The sequence below is a fragment of the Rattus norvegicus genome, chromosome 11 (assembly GCF_036323735.1).
Source record: "Rattus norvegicus strain BN/NHsdMcwi chromosome 11, GRCr8, whole genome shotgun sequence".
NCBI classification, from domain to species: Eukaryota; Metazoa; Chordata; class Mammalia; order Rodentia; family Muridae; genus Rattus; species Rattus norvegicus.
In genome coordinates, this window is record NC_086029.1 from 57,481,177 (window position 1) to 57,500,097 (window position 18,921).

Below are 18,921 nucleotides of genomic sequence, written 5' to 3' on the forward strand. Positions count from 1 at the left end.
AACAGAAGAATTAGATATGCCTTCCCTTACCATCCTTTTGGTAACAAAGCCTGTCTTTATCATTCTAGCACAAAGTATCCCATTCTAAATACTGGAAAATTCTGTCTCTACTCTCTGTGCGTTCTGCCCTCCCCACAAAGCAAAGAAGAACTAGCATAAAATACTGCAATGCCAAAACAATATGAAGTTAGAAAACATATCTTCAAATCAAAGAGTCTTTCAGTGACTGCAGTTGGCCCTGGCCCTGCCTTTAGTTTATGCTTAGGGCATTGTGTTTTCTTAAAAGGAAGAATTGTTTTTAAGGCTTTAGCGCTCTTACACCAAGAGATTTTTTTTCTGGAAATAATGGAGTCATTTTAATAATTTGAAAACTGGAAGCCGAGACAAAAAATACTAGACACTGAAATGAAATACAGCATTGTAATTCTTTTTTTTTTTTTTTTTATTAACTGGAGTATTTCTTATACACATTTCAAGTGTTATTCCCTTTCCCGGTTTCCGGGCAAACATCCCCCTCCCCCTTCCCCTTCCTTATGGGTATTCCCCTCCCAACCCTCCCCCCATTGCCGCTCTCCCCCCATAGACTAGTTCACTGGGGGTTCAGTCTTAGCAGGACCCAGGGCTTCCCCCTCCACTGGTGCTCCCACTAGGATATTCATTGCTACCTATGGGGTCAGAGTCCAGGGTCAGTCCATGTATAGTCTTTAGGTAGTGGCTTAGTCCCTGGAAGCTCTGGTTGCTTGACATTGTTGTACTTTTTGGGTCTCGAGCCCCTTCAAGCTCTTCCAGTTCTTTCTCTGATTCCTTCAACAGGGGACCTATTCTCAGTTCAGTGGTTTGCTGCTGGCATTCGCCTCTGTATTTGCTGTATTCTGGCTGTGTCTCTCAGGAGAGATCTACATCCGGCTCCTGTCGTTTTGCTTCATCCATCTTGTCTAATTGGGTGGCTGTATATGTATGGGCCACATGTGGGGCAGGCTCTGAATGGGTGTTCCTTCAGTCTCTGTTTTAATCTTTGCCTCTCCCTTCCCTGCCAAGGGTATTCTTTTTCCTCATTTAAAGAAGGAGTAAAGCATTCACATTTTGATCATCCGTCTTGAGTTTCCTTTGTTCTAGGGATCCAGGGTAATTCAAGCATTTGGGCTAATAGCCACTTATCAATGAGTGCATACCATGTATGTCTTTCTGTGATTGGGTTAGCTCACTCAGGATGATGTTTTCCAGTTCCAACCATTTGCCTACGAATTTCATAAACTCGTTGTTTTTGATAGCTGAGTAATATTCCATTGTGTAGATGTACCACATTTTCTGTATCCATTCCTCTGTTGAAGGGCATCTGGGTTCTTTCCAGTTTCTGGCTATTATAAATAAGGCTGCGATGAACATAGTGGAGCACGTGTCTCTTTTATATGTTGAGGCATCTTTTGGGTATATGCCCAAGAGAGGTATAGCTGGATCCTCAGGCAGTTCAATGTCCAATTTTCTGAGGAACCTCCAGACTGATTTCCAGAATGGTTTTACCAGTCTGCAATCCCACCAACAATGGAGGAGTGTTCCTCTTTCTCCACATCCTCGCCAGCATCTGCTGTCACCTGAGTTTTTGATCTTAGCCATTCTCACTGGTGTGAGGTGAAATCTCAGGGTTGTTTTGATTTGCATTTCCCTTATGACTAAAGATGTTGAACATTTCTTTAGGTGTTTCTCAGCCATTCGGCATTCCTCAGCTGTGAATTCTTTGCTTAGCTCTGAACCCCATTTTTTAATAGGGTTATTTGTTTCCCTGCGGTCTAACTTCTTGAGTTCTTTGTATATTTTGGATATAAGGCCTCTATCTGTTGTAGGATTGGTAAAGATCTTTTCCCAATCTGTTGGTTGCCGTTTTGTCCTAACCACAGTGACCTTTGCCTTACAGAGGCTTTGCAGTTTTATGAGATCCCATTTGTCGATTCTTGATCTGAGAGCATAAGCCATTGGTGTTTTGTTCAGGAAATTTTTTCCAGTGCCCATGTGTTCCAGATGCTTCCCTAGTTTTTCTTCTATTAGTTTGAGTGTGTCTGGTTTGATGTGGAGGTCCTTGATCCACTTGGACTTAAGCTTTGTACAGGGTGATAAGCATGGATCGATCTGCATTCTTCTACATGTTGCCCTCCAGTTGAACCAGCACCATTTGCTGAAAATGCTATCTTTTTTCCATTGGATGGTTTTGGCTCCTTTGTCAAAAATCAAGTGACCATAGGTGTGTGGGTTCATTTCTGGGTCTTCAATTCTATTCCATTGGTCTATCTGTCTGTCTCTGTACCAATACCATGCAGTTTTTATCACTATTGCTCTGTAATACTGCTTGAGTTCAGGGATAGTGATTCCCCCTGAAGTCCTTTTATTGTTGAGGATAGCTTTAGCTATCCTGGGTTTTTTGTTATTCCAGATGAATTTGCAAATTGTTCTGTCTAACTCTTTGAAGAATTGGATTGGTATTTTGATGGGGATTGCATTGAATCTGTAGATTGCTTTTGGTAAAATGGCCATTTTTACTATATTAATCCTGCCAATCCATGAGCATGGGAGATCTTTCCATCTTCTGAGGTCTTCTTCAATTTCTTTCCTCAGTGTCTTGAAGTTCTTATTGTACAGATCTTTTACTTGCTTGGTTAAAGTCACACCGAGGTACTTTATATTATTTGGGTCTATTATGAAGGGTGTCGTTTCCCTAATTTCTTTCTCGGTTTGTTTCTCTTTTGTATAGAGGAAGGCAACTGATTTATTTGAGTTAATTTTATACCCAGCCACTTTGCTGAAGTTGTTTATCAGCTTTAATAGTTCTCTGGTGGAACTTTTGGGATCACTTAAATATACTATCATGTCATCTGCAAATAGTGATATTTTGACCTCTTCTTTTCCGATCTGTATCCCCTTGACCTCCTTTTGTTGTCTGATTGCTCTGGCTAGAACTTCAAGAACTATATTGAATAAGTAGGGAGAGAGTGGGCAGCCTTGTCTAGTCCCTGATTTTAGTGGGATTGCTTCAAGTTTCTCTCCATTTAGTTTAATGTTAGCAACTGGTTTGCTGTATATGGCTTTTACTATGTTTAGGTATGAGCCTTGAATTCCTATTCTTTCCAGGACTTTTATCATGAAGGGGTGTTGAATTTTGTCAAATGCTTTCTCAGCATCTAATGAAATGATCATGTGGTTCTGTTCTTTCAGTTTGTTTATATGATGGATCACGTTGATGGTTTTCCATATATTAAACCATCCCTGCATGCCTGGGATGAAGCCTACTTGATCGTGGTGGATGATTGTTTTGATGTGCTCTTGAATTCGGTTTGCCAGAATTTTATTGAGTATTTTTGCGTCGATATTCATAAGGGAAATTGGTCTGAAGTTCTCTTTCTTTGTTGGGTCTTTGTGTGGTTTAGGTATAAGAGTAATTGTGGCTTTGTAGAAGGAATTCGGTAGGGCTCCATCTGTTTCAATTTTGTGGAATAGTTTGGATAATATTGGTATGAGGTCTTCTATGAAGGTTTGATAGAATTCTGCACTAAACCCGTCTGGACCTGGGCTCTTTTTGGTTGGGAGACCTTTAATGACTGCTTCTATTTCCTTAGGAGTTATGGGGTTGTTTAACTGGTTTATCTGTTCCTGATTTAACTTCGATACCTGGTATCTGTCTAGGAAGTTGTCCATTTCCTGAAGATTTTCAAGTTTTGTTGAATATAGGTTTTTATAGTAAGATCTGATGATTTTTTGAATTTCCTCTGAATCTGTAGTTATGTCTCCCTTTTCATTTCTGATTTTGTTAATTTGGCCGCACTCTCTGTGTCCTCTCGTTAGTCTGGCTAAGGGTTTATCTATCTTGTTGATTTTCTCAAAGAACCAACTTTTGGTTCTGTTGATTCTTTCTATGGTCCTTTTTGTTTCTACTTGGTTGATTTCAGCTCTGTGTTTGATTATTTCCTGCCTTCTACTCCTCCTGGGTGTATTTGCTTCTTTTTGTTCTAGAGCTTTTAGGTGTGCTGTCAAGCTGCCTACATATGCTCTTTCCTGTTTCTTTCTGCAGGCACTCAGCGCTATGAGTTTTCCTCTTAGCACAGCTTTCATTGTGTCCCATAAGTTTGGGTATGTTGTACCTTCATTTTCATTAAATTCTAAAAAGTTTTTAATTTCTTTCTTTATTTCTTCCTTGACCAGGTTATCATTGAGTAGAGCATTGTTCAATTTCCACGTATATGTGGGCATTCTTCCCTTATTGTTATTGAAGACCAGTTTTAGGCCGTGGTGGTCCGATAGCACGCATGGGATTATTTCTATCTTTCTGTACCTGTTGAGGCCCGTTTTTTGACCAATTATATGGTCAATTTTGAAGAAAGTGCCATGAGGAGCTGAGAAGAAGGTATATCCTTTTGCTTTAGGATAGAATGTTCTATAAATATCTGTTAAGTCCATTTGGCTCATGACTTCTCTTAGTCTGTCGACATCACTGTTTAATTTCTGTTTCCATGATCTGTCCATTGATGAGAGTGGGGTGTTGAAATCTCCCACTATTATTGTGTGAGGTGCAATGTGTGTTTTGAGCTTTAGTAAGGTTTCTTTTACGTATGTAGGTGCCCTTGTATTTGGGGCATAGATATTTAGGATTGAGAGTTCATCTTGGTGGATTTTTCCTTTGATGAATATGAAGTGTCCTTCCTTATCTTTTTTGATGACTTTTAGTTGGAAATTGATTTTATTTGATATTAGAATGGCTACTCTGGCTTGCTTCTTCTGACCATTTGCTTGGAAAGTTGTTTTCCAGCCTTTCACTCTGAGGTAGTGTCTGTCTTTGTCTCTGAGGTGTGTTTCCTGTAGGCAGCAGAATGCAGGGTCCTCGTTGCGTATCCAGTTTGTTAATCTATGTCTCTTTATTGGGGAGTTGAGGCCATTGATGTTGAGAGATATTAAGGAATAGTGATTATTGCTTCCTGTTATATTCATATTTGGATGTGAGGTTATGTTTGTGTGCTTTCATTCTCTTTGTTTTGTTGCCAAGACGATTAGTTTCTTGCTTCTTCTAGGGTATAGCTTGCCTCCTTATGTTGTGCTTTACCATTTATTATCCTTTGTAGTGCTGGATTTGTAGAAAGATATTGTGTAAATTTGGTTTTGTCATGGAATATCTTGGTTTCTCCATCAAGGTTAATTGAGAGTTTTGCTGGATACAGTAACCTGGGCTGGCATTTGTGTTCTCTTAGGGTCTGTATGACATCAGTCCAGGATCTTCTGGCCTTCATAGTTTCTGGCGAGAAGTCTGGTGTGATTCTGATAGGTCTGCCTTTATATGTTACTTGACCTTTTTCCCTTACTGCTTTTAATATTCTTTCTTTATTTTGTGCGTTTGGTGTTTTGACAATTATGTGACGGGAGGTGTTTCTTTTCTGGTCCAATCTATTTGGAGTTCTGTAGGCTTTTTGTATGTCTATGGGTATCTCTTTTTTTAGGTTAGGGAAGTTTTCTTCTATGATTTTTGTTGAAGATATTTACTGGTCCTTTGAGCTGGGAGTCTTCACTCTCTTCTATACCTATTATCCTTAGTTTTGATCTTCTCATTGAGTCCTGGATTTCCTGTATGTTTTGGACCAGTAGCTTTTTCCGCTTTACATTATCTTTGACAGTTGAGTCAATGATTTCTATAGAATCTTCTGCTCCTGAGATTCTCTCTTCCATCTCTTGTATTCTGTTGGTGAAGCTTGTATCTACAGCTCCTTGTCTCTTCTTTTGGTTTTCTATATCCAGGGTTGTTTCCATGTGTTCTTTCTTGATTGCTTCTATTTCCATTTTTAATTCCTTCAACTGTTTGATTGTGTTTTCCTGGAATTCTTTCAGGGATTTTTGTGTCTCCTCTCTATGGGCTTCTACTTGTTTATTTATGTTTTCCTGGAATTCTTTCAGGGATTTTTGTGTCTCCTCTCTATGGGCTTCTACTTGTTTATTTATGTTTTCCTGGAATTCTTTCAGGCATTTTGTGATTCCTCTCAGTAGGCTTCTACTTTTTCTCTAAGGGAGTTCTTCACGTCTTTCTTGAAGTCCTCCAGCATCATGATCAAAAATGATTTTGAAACTAGATCTTGCTTTTCTGGTGTGTTTGGATATTCCATGTTTGTTTTGATGGGAGAATTGTGCTCCGATGGTGCCATGTAGTCTTGGTTTCTGTTGCTTGGGTTCCTGCGCTTGCCTCTCGCCATCAGATTATCTCTAGTGTTACTTTGTTCTGCTATTTCTGACAGTGGCTAGACTGTCCTATAAGCCTGTGTGTCAGGAGTGCTGTAGACCTGTTTTCCTCTCTTTCAGTCAGTTATGGGGCCAGAGTGTTCTGCTTTCGGGCGTGTAGTTTTTTCTCTCTACAGGTCTTCAGCTGTTCCTGTGGGCCTGTGTCTTGAGTTCACCAGGCAGCTTTCTTGCAGCAGAAAATTTGGTCTTACCTGTGGTCCCGAGGCTCAAGTTCGCTCGTGGGGTGCTGCCCACGGGCTCTCTGCAGTGGCAGCAACCAGGAAGACCTGTGCCGCCCCTTCCAGGAGCTTCAGTGCACCAGGGTTCCAGATGGTCTTTGGCTTTTTCCTCTGGCGTCCGAGATGTGTGTGCAGAGAGCAGTCTCTTCTGGTTTCCCAGGCTTGTCTGCCTCTCTGAAGGTTTAGCTCTCCCTCCCACGGGATTTGGGTGCAGAGAACTGTTTATCCGGTCTGTTTCCTTCAGGTTCCAGAGGTGTCTCAGGCAGGAGTCCTGCCGCTCCTGGGCCCTCCCCCACGGGAGCCCAGAGGCCTTATACAGTTTCCTCTTGGGCCAGGGATGTGGGCAGGGGTGAGCAGTGTTGGTGGTCTCTTCTGCTCTGCAGCCTCAGGAGTGCCCACCTGACCAGGCGGTTGGGTCTCTCTCTCCCGGGGTCTGGGAGCAGAGAGCTGCTGCGGGCCGGGATCCGCGGGTGTTGGACTTCCCCAGCATTGTAATTCTTAAACCATGGACATCTTTACTTTCCCTAAGTGACCGCTAAATCAGAGTTTTCATCCTCAATATCCTAAATAGTCTAGTAATTGTTTTCCTTGCGTATGCTAACTTAATCCTAAGTAAAGATCCACGTGTCTAACTATTATATCAAGCATAGCACATGATACAACTGTTTTGTTGCCCAAATGGTATGATTTATTGATGGGCTTTCATATTGGTACCACAGCCAAAATTATGTACGAATCACAAACTTACTTACACTAATTCCTTCAAATATTTTACCAAACATCATTGTTAGAAAAATTGAGAAAACAGACACTGTATATTTATATTAGTTGAACAGACTCCTACAATAATTCCTGAATACACCAGACTAATTACCTTGCTTGATGATTGTTATTGGAATTAGCTTCCGTGGGACATATGCTGGCTGAAAAGAGAGAAAGAAAGTCAGCTTTTACATCAGTATTAATTAAAACAAATCAGAATTCTGAGAGGAGTTCTTTCTTGTCTTCAGTAAAATCACCCACAATGGAGGCTTAATAGTCGCTTAATAGATATTTAGCACATACGCTGGCCTACATTGAACTGAACTCATTTTTTTCCCACAGAGAAAACCAGAACCTCACAGAAGCAAGTCTTCAAAACTCCCATTTACTTAGAGATTGTAGTAGAGAAGAAACTAAGTCCTCTCTGTATAGGGAGCTCCTTTGTATTTTGTATGAGATATGGCCCGGCCAAGCATCCTCTTCACCCTTTCTATCAGAAAGATGCCGAGCTGCATACTATCTTTTAAAAGCAATCAAGTCAAATGATTTGAGCATGGCCGACTAGTGCCATTGTTACTGCAGGTACTATAATCTCCACGAGTTTTTAGTGCCACCATTGATTGACCAGGAGAGAAGAACAGTGACTTGGAACTAGGTATTTCTTAAAATTCCTGAACGCGATCATTCTGCCATGCTGCCCCGATTTATACATGGGCAACTCTGAATTGGAAGGTCATGACCCCAGAGGATAATTTGGATGACATCACCCAAACTGTCTTCCAAGGCCCATGGGATGTTTGGATGTCACACGGTGCCTAGGGATAGGTTTAGATGCTAAAGTGGATTCATTGACAGACGTAATCACACAGCCAAAGGAGAGGCAGATGAGAGACGTGTGAAGAGAGGTGGTAATGAGAACAGCAGGAAATCCAAATAGGAGGATTAGAGATGAGTCGTTGAAAGTACAAATGGCCGATTTTTGGCACTTGGTTCAACTTGCATACACAGAATAGACACAGCATGTGCAGATCTGCCTATTTTGAATGTGCGCTGAATGTGAGACACTAATAAATTGGGCATTTGCAGTTGTGAGTAAAAGACCATGATAACGTTATTTTTCAGGATGGTATAAGACATGGTAACAAGAGGCCACAACACCAATCTTATTCTTGGCTCTCTCTCTTCCTATACCATGTTTAAAACTGTAAAGGAATCTACTATTATTATTAGATATTTGTTTTTAAAGTATAATCTCTATGCATTGATCCAGATAGTTATCAACTGGGTATAGATAACTATGTGTGTGAGTACATCTATTATAATTGAAAACAACTTCATTACCCAAAGTCTGGGTTTTATTTAATAATCTATAGTTCAAATGGTTTGCTTCTATTTAATATCCTGAAAAAATATGAAGACTATAGGTATAAATTTAAACTTACAGTATAACCCAATTTTATAATACATATACATATACATACATACACAATACATACACCATACATACATACATACATACATACATACATAAAACAGACTAGAAGGAAATACATAATTAAAACAGTAGTTATTATAAGTTGGCATTAATATTTTTTTCTTTTCTTTTTTTCAGAGCTGGGGACTGAACCCAGGGCCTTGCACTTGCTAGGCAAGCGCTCTACCACTGAGCTAAATCCCCAGTCCCAAGTTGGCATTAATTTTTATGCATATACCTTTATTTGCAAAGTTCTTGAAAGAAGTGTGTTACAATACCTATATTCAGAAAAAGATGTTTTCACGTTACTTTGTCTGTCATACATGTTTCTAAACTGCAATTTAGGTCATTGCCATGATTGAATATTAACTTTGCCATTATTTTCTTAGGCAAGAACAGGGAAACCATATGAATAGAAGGAAAAAATAAAATAAACCTTCATAGTAAAGAAAAAGATTATTAGCTATGAGCTCACAGTGGCAGGAAGATCACTGCTGGCTTCATCACTGTGGCACGTATACACAGTCGTCACTGAAGAAGGTCCCTGTCACTTAAGGCTGCCCCACACACCAACCTAACAGTAACCAGCCACTGTTCTGCTTGTAATAGGGAAGCGCCCCCAGCATATCTCTTTACCTACCACTTCTAAGAATGTTTTTACATGCGAACAGTTCATATTTAGTTTTCTTGCAATTTATAGTTTTATATTTATCTATAAGCATGTAATGCTTATGAGATAAGTGTGATGTTTTGACAAAACTATACATTGTAACCCATCATTCTTTTGGTCAGAAATTTGAAATGCATTTCAATACATTTATTTGTTGCTCTCTTTTGTACGCTCATTCTCAAGAACCTCTTGCTCCTGTCTACCAGAAACTAGCATGTCCTTCTTCCTCAGTATCCCTTTTCCCACCCTAAGCCACCACAGTATTCTCTATAGCTATGAGATTAAAACTTATGAGATTCTGCATGCCAGGTAGAGCAAGTTCCGGTTACAAGAGAGCATCGTAAGTAGGAAACCAGATTATCTTTCTATTACTAACAGGTCGGGTCTAAAACGACAGTTAGAAAGAAGTCTGTATATCCAGCTTGTTTTCCCTATGAGTCCTATCATAGTATTCTGCAGAATGTGACATTTCTCAAGGACTTCTGGCACACTCTAGCAGAAATGCCTACACATGGCTGTGTTGATCACCTTCTAACTGAATTACACCAATTTACAGCTCTTAAGTGGCACTGATTTGTCTCAGATAATCTTTTTTTGTTGACAAATGGAAAATATTCCACTCATCACATGAATGGAACAAAGTTTCTGTTCTGAGTTCTTTCTTGAGTACTAACCAATGTTTTATTAAGCTGATGACAAGAATATAGGTACAGGCTGTGCTGCCAAAAGTAAGGAAGTGAAATGCTGCAGAAAGCATTTCATTCTAGACCTGTAATTGCTCTCTTGCCTAAGCTGTAATCCAAAGGCTGAGAGCGGTCCAGTGAACAAATATCTCTACATCCCCGAAGATAGGTTTGAGGGGATCAAGAAAGTCCAGCTATCCACTGTCTACCAAATACAAAAGTTCCCAGCAGGAAATCCACACTGAATCCTTCCTCTGTGTCTGCTCTGTGAAGTAAAAGTAGAAGAAAACATCTAGAAAACAAAATATAGTAGTTCTTAAGATGCCAAGATTTAATCAATTATAGCCCAATTTCGTTTGAGCTTTATTTTCAATGCCTAAAAAAAAAAAAAAAAAAAAAAAAAGTTCTACCCTTTTCTGTTTTCATAGGCTTGTTCCTAGGAAACAAGGATGAATGGATGCTTGGTCATAGGTATACATGATAAGGAACTAGGGTATGGTGAGTATGGGCCAGTGTTGTACTATGCCTTGAGTATGTCTCAAAATACACATTAGAAACTTATCCTTCAGTACAACAGTATTTGCAGGTGTAAGTTAGAGGAGGTGGTTACATCATCACTGAGAAGTGAGATAGCAAACAGTACTATGGGCTTCCTAATTATCCTACCTGGTCTCTTGTCAACTCAACACAAGCTAGTTATCTGGGAAGAGGAACCTCAATCAAGAAAATGCCTCCATGGGACTGCCTATAGGCAAGTCTGTGGAGACAGTTTCTTGATTGATGACTAATGTGAACAGGCCCAGGTCATAGGGACAGTGCCAGTCCTGGGCAAGTGGTCTTGAGTTGTATAAGAAAACAGGCTGATCAAGTCATGGGGAGCAAGCATTCCTCAATGGCATCTACTTCAGTTTCTGCCTTCAGGTTTCTCCTTGAGTCACTGCCCAACTTCCCTTGATCATGGAACTGTAATCTGTGAAGCAAAACAAACCCTTTCTTTCTCAAATTTCTTGCACTCATGGTGTTTGCTACAGCAATAGAAACCCAATGAAGAAACAAACAAAACGCTAAGCCTGCCCTCCTCTCCCTCTTTTCCTTTTGCTTCCTGCCATATGATGACATACTGTGAAGGCTTTTACCAGATGCCAGCTCCTTGGACTTAGAATTCCCTACTTTTAGAATTCTATACAGCATACATCTATGGTTGTGATCCCGGTTATGTCAACTTGACACACAAGTTATTTTAAAGGAGGAAACACTAACTGAGAAAAAGCCTCCATAAGATCCAGCTGTAAGGCAATTTGTTGTTGTCATGTTATTATATTTTTACCATGATTACTTTGATTGTGCAGGAATAAATACAGTAGCCACAGCCACACAAGATGAAGATTGTTAAATTCGCATTTTACGCCATACTAATTCCCTCCTTGATACTATATTGAAAATGAGCATTATTTCATATTAGTGCTAATCAAGGCAACTATTAGGAGGTCTGTCCATTTGGCATTTTTTGTAGCATCTGAGTGTCCATGGAGGATTTACCTTTTTTTTCAGGCCCTGCAAAGTTCCATTTAGGAAGAGGTGAAGGGGTGTTTGAAATTTAACTGCAAGGGCTCAAGGGCCAAATGACATGAGAAGCACTTGGCCATTTTTAAATTCGGCTTTTAATTCACTTTAGGATGATCTAATGAAAGTTACAAAACATAGTATTTCAGTCTAACATCTGGATAAAATTGACTTTAACGTGCTCCTTTTGAAAGTGTTCAAGTTTCTGGTTAACTGGAATAAGACATAAACCCCTTCGGTTGTCACACAGTGTGGGCTGGCACGGTGCTTCGGTTTGAATGTGCCCTTCAAAAACATGTGTTAGGAGCTGAACCCTCAGTGCAACCATGTTGAGAAGTAGAGATTTTAAGAGGGGACTCTGAGGGACCCTCCATTTTCTGGGAGTAGCTTTCTTAAAATAAGTTGACTTTGAATGGAAAACGAAATGGTAGCATTCTACCATAGTTCACAGGAACACAGATTCTGAGGAAAATGGAGTCAAATAACTTTATATTTCAAAATACATTCAAATGAAATACATACTTCAATAATTTGTGGTGTTTGCCGAATACACTAGACTAAAAAATTTTAGAGAAACAATATATTTAAATTTTAGCCATTTGATTTTTAAATAAAACCTAGTATCAAACATTAGGTAATGGGCATATACTTTAAATAAAAAGTGTGTAATCTATTGCATATAAGGAATAAATAAAAATATTACATTAAAAGAAAGAGACTCTGAAAAAGAACACATCACAAATATTATAAGCATTTTCTACTTGATATTTTATATGATGCATTTACATTATATATGAAGAATCACAGCATTGCAAATGCTAACACTTTCTGTTATTTAGAGATAAAGATAGGACTGACATCATTGAAGGTACTAACAACGAATAGAACAAAGGCACTAACCAATCAGCAGAGACCCAGCCACATGTTCTTAGCACAACTTGAGTGGGGCCTGCCAAGAGAATACATGCCTAGTCATGTAAATTACCACACGCAATCTGGCCATGGGCATAAGATGGGGTGATTTAATGCACAAACTTTTAGCTTAATTATTAATTTTTTTTTTTAGAAAAGATGGCCCGATGTTAAAATACTTTTCCTGTATCAAATAACTTATTTTAGTAGGATATTTTGTGGGTTCAAAGGTTTAGATGTGAGAATAATGAATGAAAAGAATTCAAGTTTTTACTTAAAACTAAGACATCACATGCCTCTTGACATACCACCTTTTAAGATTGGTTGCAGAGAAGAAATGGATGAATATTTGGACACAGACTTCATTTGGACTATATGCATCTGAAATAGTAATTCAACTTCAGAATAGATTCTACGTGACCACATTATGGCCAAAGGCTGTCCTGTGTGAGTCCTTTGAACTTTCCTGCATCTCAGGCTGCCTGAGAGCACAGAAGTCAGCCCATGAGACACTTTTCTGCTATGCAGCGGATGCTCATAAAGAGTATCACAGAGCTTTGAAACAGCTTTTCAATGAACTTGGGTTTTCCTTTGGAAATAACCGAGAGTTTTAAAGTACAGCTCATCATAGCTGGCTGGATTTGGGGGTGCTCCACCTCACAGCTGGAAGTGATAGGATTTTGGCTCTGGGTCTCAGATGCAGGAAGCTCCTCCCCAGCCTTAGCACAGCTGTTTATGAAAAGAAAAAAAGAGATCGATTCTGTTGTGGCAAAGTACCAATGATTGTTCCCAACCTCACTAATAGTGTATCCTACATGAAGTATTCTGATGAAAATAAATAAGAATGATTGGCATGTGGTAGTTGAAGAAGGAGGAATGAAAGAGATGACATCATTAAATCACATGAAGATTAGGCAAGGCAGACAAGAGGGTATGGGGATAAGATCTGCTCCCTAGGAAACCGTTTACAACAAAGAATGAAGAATGTTCTACAGGAGGATGAGATGGGAACTGTATCTGACTGTTCCTCCTGTGCAATGCAGCAGGTTTGTTTTCCTTGGCTCCAGAAAGAAAAATCAGAGACTTTTGAGTCTCAAGGTTCAAGCCATGCTAGTAGGCCAGCTGATCCCTTAGAAAAATGCAGAACCTGGCTGCATTGAATAGCAAAGGAAAATCCAGAGATTAGGGTTTAATTATTTCAAAAACTAAAATTAAAAAGCAAGATATACATTTATCACTTGTTTGAAGAGGGAAAGGCCTTGGAAACTATAACACAACTGAAGATAAGATAAGTCTATTAGATGAAACACATTTCAAGATGTGACTATTTTAACAATCATCACTAACAGACTTGATAGCAAATGTAAAAAAATATTTCTAGATGGCATCACAAAGGATCCGTTTAGTTCATAAGTTCTTTAACCTAGTCAGGAAAAGGTTCACACAATTTCCAGCTAAGGAAAATCCACAACTAATGACTACTAAATGGAAAATGAAAGCAAAGATAGTAGCATTCTATCAGCACTCACAGATATAGAAATTAATATGACTATTAAGGTATTACATTAACCAAAAGTTACTGATACAAATACACACTATTGATAAACAGGATAAACTATTGTCACCTACTTGTAAGGTCATAAGCTGGGATAATCTTCTCAGAAAGAAATTTGCCTATTCATACTAAAGAGCCTTTAAAATGTTAAAAATCTGAAGTGTTAATGCTGTGAATTGCCGGGGAACTGTTTGTATTTTGATGCTACTTCAACTTCTCCAAGAAGGGCTGCCTAGACACAGGACTCAGGTGACTTCATGAGAAGTTTCTCCCCATTTTAACTTGTAAAATAAAGGTGAGAGCCTGTGATTGGGCAGGACAAGGAAAGGTGGAGCTGAAGAGTTGAGGAGAGAGAGAGTGAAAAGAGAGAGGGGATCAGACCGAAGAAGAGGAGGTAGAAGGAAGATGGAGCTGAAGCACATGGCCTGGAGAAACCACAAGATATAAGGGATCTCATAGCTGCAGAATAGAGTAGTATAGTAGTAAATCTGGCCAATCTAGGCATGATCTTGTATTCATATTAATTGAGTTGTGTTTTCTTTGCATGGGCTTATTTGGGTTGGAGAGGTTACTGCAACAAATTGGCACCCAACATGGGGCATGAACCCATGACCCTGAGATTAAGCATCTCATTCTCTACTGACTGAGCTAGGCATTTTAATTATTTCAAATTAAAAGTCAATTATAAATAATAAAAATGTCTATAACCTGGATACTGAGTAAGTCAATGATCACATAATATACAATTTATAGAAAATAATGTCATAAACTTCAGGTTGAACCTAGATGCATATCTTACACACCAATGCAGACCCATGTCCATGTGACTTCCTTCAACATAACTTTTAGGTCAAACTCTCCTTCATATCCTGTGTCCTGCTTCAGAGCAGTCTGTCCATATCAGACACAAAACAAACAGAGGAGGTCCTCATGTCCAGATCTCATTGTAAAAATACAAACAAAATGAAAAAGCAAGGCAGTGTCTCCCAACAAATTCTACCAGTCCTAGAAATCTTCCCCACAATAATTACCAGATGAACCTCAAGGCTCAGAGTTTTAAAGAACAACCATAAACTCCATCAAGGAATTTAATGTGTATAAAGAAGACACAGAGAAGCAACTCAATGAACTTTAAAAAAAAAACCCAACTTGGTGTTGTCCAAAACCCACAAACATACAGCTGATGCAAATGATGAACACAATATAGAATTCTAAACTGGAATTTCATAAAGATGACTTGAGCAGAAGTGAAGATGGAATTGAACCCCAATAACCCAACTAGAAAAGTCAAAGGAAAGCCTTACGAGCAGCATGAACCAAGCAGAAGATAAAAATATCCAGACTTGAAAAAGTAGAGAATCTAGATGAAATGAGCAAAGAATATGAGAAAATTTTAAATCACAGGAAAGGAGCATACAGAAATTGTGGGAAACCATGGAGAAAAAAATCCTCAAATTATAGGAATAGGTGAGGGAGAAGAATCCAGATCAATGGCATAGCCAGAGCCTATAAAACAGACAAAGAGTATTGAAGCGACAAGAGAAAAACCACAGGTCATATCATAAAGGAAAACCCATCAGAAGAGCATCTGAGTTCTTACTGGAAAGTATGAAAGCTGAAGGGCCACGAGTGATGTGTACCAACATGGCCACAATCAATACATATAATGGCCTCGGTTCTACAAGTAAAGTACACAGGCTGGCTAAATGGATCAAGGGGGAAAAACCCATCCATCTGTTGTCTAAAAGAAACACATTATAGCTTTAAAGATGAGCATACGTTTAGAGTGAAAAGTTAAAGAAAAGAGTTCCAGTCAAATGGGACCAGGAAGGAAGCAGGCATCACTAGCCGATGGTCTGACAGGGTAGATCAAACCAAATGAAGGCTAATCAGGGAAGGTAAATGGTGTGTTATTCTCATCAGGAAATAATTAAGAAAGAAGACATCACTATTCTAAACACATATGCACCAAAATCTGGAATATCCAATTTTATAAAAATCAGTTACTGTTGACTTTATAAAAAGCATACTATTGAGATTTTTAAAAAGATTTTCAATGTCCCTAGCTGTTAGGAAAATGCAAATCAAAATGACTTAGAGATGCCATTTTTTTCTAGTCAGAATGGAAAAGATCAGCAGAACAACTGCCAAATGCTAGAGGGGTGCCAGAGAAAGGGAACCTTCATTCACTGTTAGTGGAACTGCAAACTGGTCCAGCTGCTATGGAAATCAATGTGGAGAATTTTTAAAATGCTCAAAACAAATCTACCATATGATCCAGTTATGCTAACTGCTTGGCCCATGTACCCAAGTGACTCCACAGATACTCCATCAGCCATGACCGTTGCTGATCTACTTACAATAGGCAGGAAATATCCTTCAACTAACAAATTGATCATGACTGTGTGGTACATATGCACTATAAAATACTATTTGGTGATGGGAAAAAAAGAAATCATGAACTTCGCAGGTAAATGAATGGAACCAGAAATAAGTATATTAAATTAGGTACCTAGAGTCAGAAAATAACCATGGTATTATGGTATGTTCTCTTCCATTGGAGGGCCCTAGCTCCAAATCTTCAGATGAAGTAAAAAAGGGACCATTGCCGGGATAAAGGAGTCAGGGAGTCAGAGAGAAGGGACTAGTAGGCCACAAGTTATCTAATTAGAAAAATAACAATAAGCCCCTTTATGACTATTTGATTGAAGGGCTCCTTCTCGAGCTGTAGAATTTCAACACATGGCAACTCAAGTCAGTACCAAGTTCACTCACCCCAGTGCCTCTTCTACCTGTTCAATAATGTCACACCTTTTGCCTTACACTTGAGCATGTGATGTGAAATACTAACCATCTCTCTCACCGATGACTTTAATCATGCCTTACAGTATACATAACGGATAATATGACTCGTGAGGACCATTTACTGAACTGAGAGAAAATGGTGAAGGTGTGTAGACCTAAGAGTTTCAGGTAGGAATTGTAAGGCTCAAAACACACGGATATTCATAGAGCTGACTAGAGGTTGGGCACATTTCAAAATCAAGCTGGTTGCTTCATCATTTCAAACCATAAAAAGACTTGATCTTGATGTACCTAGGACATGTAGCTATCAGTTAGCTCTTAAAGTGTTGTGTGAAAAACAGCCCACTCGGTGGTTAGTAACAACTGCTGCTTCTTCCAGAGGACCTGGATTCGATTCTGAGTTATGTCTTACAGCTGTCCTTATCTCTAGTTCCAGGGAATTTGATGCTCTCTCCTGGTCTCCACAGATACCTGTACACATGTGGTATACATACATAGAGTCTCTCAGTTTCTCTCTCTCTCTCTCTCTCTCTCTCTCTCTCTCTCTCACACACACACACACACACACACACACACACACACACACTCTCAGTGAGCAAATCTTTAAAGAACATTCACAAGACAGAATGAACAAAATTTCAAAACACTCTAAAATATACAAATACTAGAAAAACTGCATCAGATCTCCAAATTAGAAAGGGTCTAGGAGCATGTTTCTATCATTTACAGGAAAAAAAGCAGCTAATCCCTAAATCATTAAGCACTTTACCCAGTTCCAGTAGATAATCTTAGTACCTCACAAGTAAGGCTGTCCCCCACTCCTCTAAGTAGAAACACAATTATATTATTTTTAAAGAAAAATCTTAATAAATTGGCACCTACCACTGAGTGGACCTGATCATAAGTGCTTTGGATTTTCCCATTTACTTTGTTTTTACCTGAAAATAAGGAGGAAATGCCATTACTTTTATTATTTCTGCTCAAATTCTAGCTCACTGTGGGGGACAATTCCAAGTCACTGTCTTTGTAGTTTCCTTTCCTATCATTTCAAACATTGATTCCAATGATTGTGAGCACAAAGGTAGGGAAGAGAGGGTCAAGCCTCTAGTAGGCTGTGTCTACTCCACTGGCTTCCCTTCCCATGCGATGTTGACACATACTGATATTTTATTTGTTCAGCTCAACTGCAGTTCATAGGTCAAATATATCTTTTAAAGTACTACAGGGATACCGCTGAAAACATCACGCAGTTCATTATTATAAAAAATATTATAGTGATATATAAATTCTATTTTGTATTTTTAAATACTAAAACATGTTAACTATTAAAAATAACTGAAAATGAACTTATATTATACAGCTAGTGAAACCATTTAAACTAAACAACTGAAAAAGAATTTAAAAATACTTTATTGGACCAAATAAATACTTACTTCCAACAATAGTCTTATGATTGAAAATCTTACTCCATATTCCACCTTCTATATTGTCTTTCACACCAAATTCATAAACTGTGTTGGGCTTTAGATTTTCCACAATTGTTTCAGTAGCTGGGCAGAGTTGAAAAATCCATTTCTTTTCTTTATCTTTTTCTCTATATCGAATTGTATAAAATCTGTTGAGTAATGAAAATACGTTTGAAAACACAGGGATATGCAAAATATAAGTCCAAGTTTCTAAGGCTCACTTTAATTATGCATACATTCACACATTAGCATACGTGCACATGCGTATGCAGGTACGTGTATGTCTGCATTCACAAAGGATCCAGAAAACATTGCTGTATCTCTCAGGCCTAGGGTTGCAGGTCTCTGCAGAATGTGTGGCTTGCTACATCCATGGTGGAACCTAAACTCTGGCCCTCATGACGGGGCAGTAAGAGCTCTTAATTGCTGAGCCATCAGTCCAACTCTCTCAAGTTTTTAAATACTGAGTTTTCAGTCAGATGACTATATATTAAATATTGAACTGTTCTGATTATTTTTAAGTTTAAGGAAATCTGTGCTTTTGTTTTA

The 18,921-nt window shown here is 38.8% G+C and overlaps 1 protein-coding gene across 50 annotated transcripts in view; it reads right to left on the minus strand.

Moving 5' to 3' along the window:
* Window positions 1-18,921, minus strand: part of Abi3bp (ABI family member 3 binding protein) — a 216,708-nt gene that overhangs the window by 99,895 nt on the left and 97,892 nt on the right. For all 50 annotated transcript variants that reach the window (XR_010056273.1, XR_010056272.1, XM_017598136.3 and 47 more), the window contains exons 5-7: window positions 18,340-18,521; window positions 17,789-17,844; window positions 7,357-7,405 (exon numbers count right to left, since the gene is read on the minus strand). Coding sequence is in view for 48 of the 50 variants with exons in the window: in XM_017598136.3 (XP_017453625.1) it covers window positions 7,357-7,405; window positions 17,789-17,844; window positions 18,340-18,521 (287 nt within the window). In the remaining 2 variants the exon portion in view is untranslated. The remainder of the gene's footprint in view (window positions 1-7,356; window positions 7,406-17,788; window positions 17,845-18,339; window positions 18,522-18,921) is intronic.